The sequence below is a fragment of the Amphimedon queenslandica genome, unplaced genomic scaffold, assembly GCF_000090795.2.
Source record: "Amphimedon queenslandica unplaced genomic scaffold, v1.1 AMPQUscaffold_13395, whole genome shotgun sequence".
Taxonomy (NCBI): Eukaryota; Metazoa; Porifera; class Demospongiae; order Haplosclerida; family Niphatidae; genus Amphimedon; species Amphimedon queenslandica.
This window is the reverse complement of record NW_003546369.1, coordinates 86,386-92,694: the sequence shown is the minus strand read 5'-3', so window position 1 is coordinate 92,694 and position 6,309 is coordinate 86,386. Positions and strand designations below refer to the sequence as shown.

The window sequence follows — 6,309 nt, the reverse complement described above, 5'->3', positions numbered from 1 at the left end:
TTGAGCACCTTTGATTTTGCCAACATCACTAGATCAGAATAGTGAGAATACAGCTTGGCAAAACATGAGGCTATCAGCTTATAACTGAGCTAACTCGTTACAATCTAGCAGTTTATGATATGTCTCTTTCTAATTTATTGCCACTAATGTTGCACCCAGTACATTCAAGGAAAGAAATAGCTGCCTCTCATAAAAACATCATTTTAGCTGCATTTGCAGCACAAAAAAATAGTAGCTGCCTACCTGATAATCAAATGACACCTCCAAACATGATGCAAAATACAATACTTTCTCCTCCCTAAGACTATCATAGTTCATCTTTATTGTCAGAAAATCAGGAAAAGTTAAGAAACCCTGTCCATACTTTGGTGTACCATACTGTCCAAAAAACTTGTTGCAACAGTCAGAAATAAACTGTTCACTGGAGCACCATTTTTTCAAACACATTCACTCACAACATGATCTTGTTTGGGAGGTTTTGTCCTTTCAGATTGATAGAGTACACCTAACTAGGTAGTATTATATGGGTCTTGTGACAGGAGAATGTTTTGTTATTTTTTACAATTTTTTAAATTTCATGTTTTAAGTCGCACTAAGTAATTCTTTAACTTTTGTTTTTGCTTTAATTTACCTGAAAGAAGTACTTAATACATTAATAAGAAATGTTTGCTTCCCTTGGAGTCATCTAATTAAATCAATTTTACCTTACAAACACCTTTACATGTTTATTACTGAAGAATAAACGGGTAGCCATAATTACACGTGGGTGGTTTAGGTAAGTGACCGGAACTTACCCGGATTGTTTCATCCGGTTTGGAATGTTTCTTATCCATGTATACAGTATTAACGACTTACCAACCTTATTTAGAGCAGGATGCTCATTGCTCGACCTAAAGTATAGAATATTAAAGGATGCCACCCCTGCTCGTGAATAACGAGAAGGGTGTGGCATTGGGCGTGGCTTCCCTGAACACGCCCCGCAAAGAGGGATACCCCTGCTAAGCCATGCTCATAAATTTTCCCATTATTCTTTCTGTAAGTTTTTAATATTTTTTCCCCATTATTCTATTCATTTTATCCTATTATTCTCAATTTATTCTCAATAATTTTCTCAAGCAATCAATTTTTGCATTCTAGTAGTGTTTTCAAAATAGGTCTTTCAAAAGGTGCTAGCCAAAATTTCAAAAAATTTTTTTCTGCAATCACCATTGACCTTAACTCCACCTATTATTCCACTATTATTCCTATTTCCACCCAATTATTCCAGCATTATGCCTCATGTGAGGAAGCCACTATTATTCTTCAAATTATGCTGGCATAATAGGCTCACCCCTAACCCCTGCAAATTACCTCTAAGCCAATTAAGAGAGGCCCCGCCCAGGGGAGTGGTTTTCACGCCATTAACAAGGGGGCGTGGCTACTCCATCCCAAGGCGAGGTCAGCAGGGGACTTTGCGGGGGTGAAAAGGTGCCCAAAACACCATGCCCAAACTAGGAAACTCTTAACACTCAAACTTCTTCAAAAGAAAAGTAAGTATAAGGAAAAAACAAAAGACAAGGAATATAGACAGGCTCAAAAGTGAATAATTGACCTCATTGGCCATAATAAGTGGTCTGTCTATTGAGAGCTGTGAGAACTGGGGCCGCTGGGGCTGGAGGCTGACCTTGCCAGGGAGGCCGAGACAGCAGTGAGGGATGACAGGGGCGTCCTGATGTAAATCTGGTATGCCTCAGACTTCCATCTCCCTAGCGCCTTGATTAGGTGGTCTGGGACTCCAGCTTGAGCAGTCGAGGTAGCTGCGCCTATTCTAAAGCTGTGCCCCGAGTACCACCTTTGGTCAATTCCCCTGGCTGCTAAAGTGTCCTTGAGGTGCTTCACAAAAACATCCCTGGTTAGTGGCGACCAGTCCGGGAAGATTAGCAGCGGGCCCTGATTTAAGGAGGGGCAAACCCTGAGGTAGTTCAGGATGGCCCTTACTGGGCAGAGGCCTGCCACCCCTGTCTTTCCAAGAAAGACTGTGGTTCCTGTCCCAAAGGGCTCAGTCTTCATGCGACCTAGAGATAACCTGATAATGCCCGGGTCTGAATGCGAGTCGATGGCAATGCCTGATATTAGAATTGGTGGAGTGGCTTCCGGGCCTGCTACCATCACCTCCCCTAGCCTCAGGAAGCCAAAGAAGGCAATACACACTGTTGCCCAGAGTAAGGCATTGAGAGGTAGGGGCGGGTCCGTTGGGCTGGCCCAGGCATGACTGAGAAGACGCATGATATCGCAGGTATTGGGAAGTCTCTTCAAAGTCCCTTGGGGGCTACTCGACGAGCGCTTCACTCCTTTCAGCACGTATTGTAAGTAGGGCCACTAGGGGCAGGGAAGGGAGGTGGCTCTTGCTTCAATCTCCATGTGACGGAGGGCTGACAAGTAAGACAACACTGACCGGGCCGCAAACCCCTGCTGTGAGAGGAATGCAGTGAAGAGGCATAGCGTGCGCTGTTGTAGGGGGAGGGGGCGGAGGTTAGCCCTTCGACAGAACTCTAGGTAGCAGTTTCTGGCCAAGCGATAAGATCGGTGGGAGGACGCTGCTAGACCTTCCTTGAACAGGGACCAAACAGTTGCGCCCAGTGCGGGGAGGTCCACCGCTGGCGTGGTCCAAGAGGGGTGCCAGCACTGCCGGGGAAACTGGGGAGGCTTGAGCGTGGGCCTGTGGATTTAGAGAAAGGAATAAGTCTAGCTTGTTGCAGGAAAGGGCGTCAGCAGATGTATTGAGTCTGCCTGCTATGTGTTCTGCCACATGCAAGAAGCCATGTTTGGCTTCCCAGAAGAGAGGCAGCAGAGGAGGTGGGCGAGTAGTGGATGGCAAGCCAACCTAGAGGTCAGGGCATTGACTGCGGCCGTGTTGTCAGACAGGAAAAGGACCCGCTTTCCCTTCCAGTGGTTGCCCCAAATAGCTGCAGCAATCACGATGGGGAGGAGTTCCTTAGCTGCTATATTAGCCTCTGCCCACGAGGCCGGCCAAGCCACCTGGAACCATTCCCCAAAGCAGCTGATAGTGCCCCACAACCCCAGGAGCCGGAGGCAATCTGATACCACGGTGACACTGGGGGCATGGGGTGGGAGGATGGAGACCCCATTCCAAGACGCCACGAACAGGTGCCACCACAGAATGTCCGCCCTGCAGTTGGCATCTAAGCAGGTTAGTTGGTCCTGCAGACAAGGGCATTTCATGGCCTCTATGATAGACCTGATGAATGATCTGCCTGGGCTGACCACAGCTGCCGCATGGTTAAGGTGGCCTATCAGTTCCTGGAGCTCCCGTTTGGAAGCTGCTTTTCTGCTTATCCAGTGGGCCAGCTTTGCCTTCAGAGCTGTCAGTTTGGGCAAAGGGAGTGATAGGGACATGTTGACTGGGTTGATCTCAATGCCCAGAAATTTCAATGTGGTGGCGGGCCCCTCCACCTTCTCAGGGGCTACGGGCAGCCCCAATCTGCAGAGGGGGATTGCCATAGCCAATGCCTGGCTACAGCCTCCGGAGGTTCGAGGGGAACAGAAGTCGTCCAGGTAGTAAAAGGACCACTGGACTCCCTCGCAGAACATTGCCCAGGAGAGGGTGTTGGCTACTGCCGTAAAAAGGATTGGGGCGGAGCGAAGTCCAAAAGGAAGGGCCCTGTCCACAAAGATAGTCCCCTGCCACTGAATTCCTAGCAGAAGGGAGACCAGTGGGTGGACCGGTACCATCCTATACGCTGATCTCAGGTTTAGTTTGGCCATTAGGGCTTATTGGCCGCAGGCCATAACTCTACGGGCCGCATTGGCCACCGTAGCATAGTGTAGTGAGCACAGAGGGGGATTGATAGCATCATTGATGCTATGGCCCTTAGGGGAGAAAAGATCCACGATCATCCGGAATTTCCCCGGGGAGCTTTTCATTGGTATGATCCCAATGGGGCTGACTTGCAATGCTGAGGGAGTGGGGACCAGTCTGCCCCATCTCACTTCCTCTGCAATATAGTCATCTACTATCTCGGGCACTTGGTCCACCGAGGACATGTTCGAGCTGGCAGGGATCAAGGATGTGGCTTTATCCCTGAAGCCAATTCTGAAGCCATAGCAGATTCCTCTCTCCAGGAACTGGGCAAGCCGCACGTCACGTCCGGGAGGGACTGGAGGAAGGGGCGCCATGCCCACAGTGGGAGGAAACCAGGGTAGGGTCTCAAAAGTGGACGGACGGACGGACCCGCCCCGCCCGAAAAGGACGGACGGACAGACTGATGCGGACCCGACAGGACCATAAATATCATTGTAAAGGACAATCATTCATGGATAGCCTGTCTTTAAAACACTTCTATACTTGGACAATAAATTTATGTACATATTAACTATGCTAGGACCAATAGAAGAGGTCATGTTAGCAAAAATTTTACTTTATCAATGCAAAATTGCTATTACAGGCTGCATGAAGCATCACAATACTGAACCATCACTTGAATTCTATTTGTTATTCTTAACAGGAGTTCAGTGACACCATTTTAATGATTTTTCTATTAGTAACGCGGTAGCGTTACTAAGTAGGATTCACTCCAAAACAATATGGCTGCCACGACTTTTGAAGCTTTGCTATACCGGGAAAACGAGTTCCTATGCTTACCAGACTTCTTAGAGGACCTTATCTTGACCAGAGGACTCCATTGGTACCACTAGCGTGGCTCTACACCTTGTCTAAGAGAAAAGTCAAAAATCGGAAAAACGACCATTTTTGTTCAGTCCACTTTTTTCATCTTCATCATCTCCTGTCAATCAAGTTGTCCGTGTGTATCTCAATATTGGCTGGTGCTAGAAGGCTAATTCTTACACCATTCTACTCCAACAGTCTATGCGCAGGTCCATGTCCCATCACCTCATTCTCCAAGAAAGGAAGAAGTGACACTATGACTGTAGGATCAGACAAAACTTATCTCATTCCGCCATTTTGTTAATTAAAGAAGCATGTGCTGATTGTGCTCCAAAATTTGGGTGTGGTCGCGCATGCTCAGATCTCAGAACTGGGAAAAGCAAGCTATTTTTTACCTAGCTATGCTTGGATCAACTGCAATACTTACTTAGTGGAGGTTCCAGGCTTCCAGTTCTCGCTAAGAGAAGTTATTTAATCTTAGATATCATTGTTTTATTAAAATAAATTGTATTAAAAAAAATACAAACAATAATGTTAAACAATGATCATGAGCTTAACAACAGGAACAACACAACACAGGATTGCAAGGAAGATGGATACTCTCACTGCTTCTTTTGAACAAGGACTCATGTCATGACTACTATTTGATTTCATTATAATTTTACAAGATGCATAAAATAAGTAGTTTGCCATAGCACAGAGAGAGCAGAGGAAGCATCCTGAAGGACTACCAGCAAGAGCTGCTGGCACCCAGAAAATCAGAAAAGAAAAGAAAAGGGGAAAATGAATAAATAAATGAATAGATTTAAAAATATACATATAATATATAAATAAAGATCATAATATACATAAATAAATAAATAATCAACAATTAAGGAAAAGGAGAATTAAAAATGACGGCAAATAAAATCAGAAATTGGAAATGATAGGCTCAAAGTGGAATTAGGTGGGTAGCACAGCCAATAGATATTATTATAGCAGCTTTCACTAAACATTGATCAGTATAGAATTAACTATTCACCAGAATGGCAATGGACACTATCTGAAGAAATACCGTACGGTTGGTAAATTTCGTGGGGTATTAATTTTCGTTAATTTCGTGGTTTATTTTTATCCACAAAATTTTAACCCCTACCCACCCACACATAAAAGCTAATTAACGGGCCATGCAGAGCTCTAACTACTATTTTCAAGCCAGTAGAGGAGCCAGAGTTCTTGTCTGTTACTCCATATTCCACCATAAGCCATGTGTTGGAAGCTAGTCCAGTAGATCCAAGTGAAAAGAAGTTTGCTAACTACCACCCACGAATATTTGTACCCACGAATATTAGCTTCTAAGGACATTTTGGAGAAAACACGAAATTTTGGACCCTCGAATATTACCAACCGTACGGTATTATTACAAATATTATAAAAAAATCAACACAAACAAGAACATAAAAAATTTAAAAAAAAACAAGATGGAGTAGGATTATAGAGCAAGTTCGTAAAAAAGTAATCAAAACAAGGGCAAGTAGGATTCTGAACGACTACCAATGAAAATCCAAAATGAAAATCCTACTCTCGTGACGCAAATTCTACTCTACATTGCAAGGTGATCCGTAATTACATACATAATAGTATTAATAATACAATGTAGAGTA

At 44.7% G+C, this 6,309-nt stretch overlaps 2 protein-coding genes across 2 annotated transcripts; both read right to left on the bottom strand.

The window, feature by feature from the left end:
* Nucleotides 1–1,617: 1,617 nt before the first annotated feature.
* Nucleotides 1,618–2,265, bottom strand: LOC105312864 (uncharacterized). Its single transcript, XM_011405824.1, has one exon. The coding sequence runs from the start codon at nt 2,263–2,265 to the stop codon at nt 1,618–1,620; it is 648 nt and encodes a 215-aa protein (XP_011404126.1).
* A 93-nt stretch (nt 2,266–2,358) lies between these two features.
* On the bottom strand, nt 2,359–3,765 carry LOC105312863 (uncharacterized). Its single transcript, XM_011405823.2, has 2 exons — nt 2,864–3,765; nt 2,359–2,698 (listed from the first exon to the last, which is right to left on the bottom strand). The coding sequence occupies exons 1-2, from the start codon at nt 3,763–3,765 to the stop codon at nt 2,359–2,361; spliced, it is 1,242 nt and encodes a 413-aa protein (XP_011404125.2).
* Nucleotides 3,766–6,309: the final 2,544 nt, after the last annotated feature.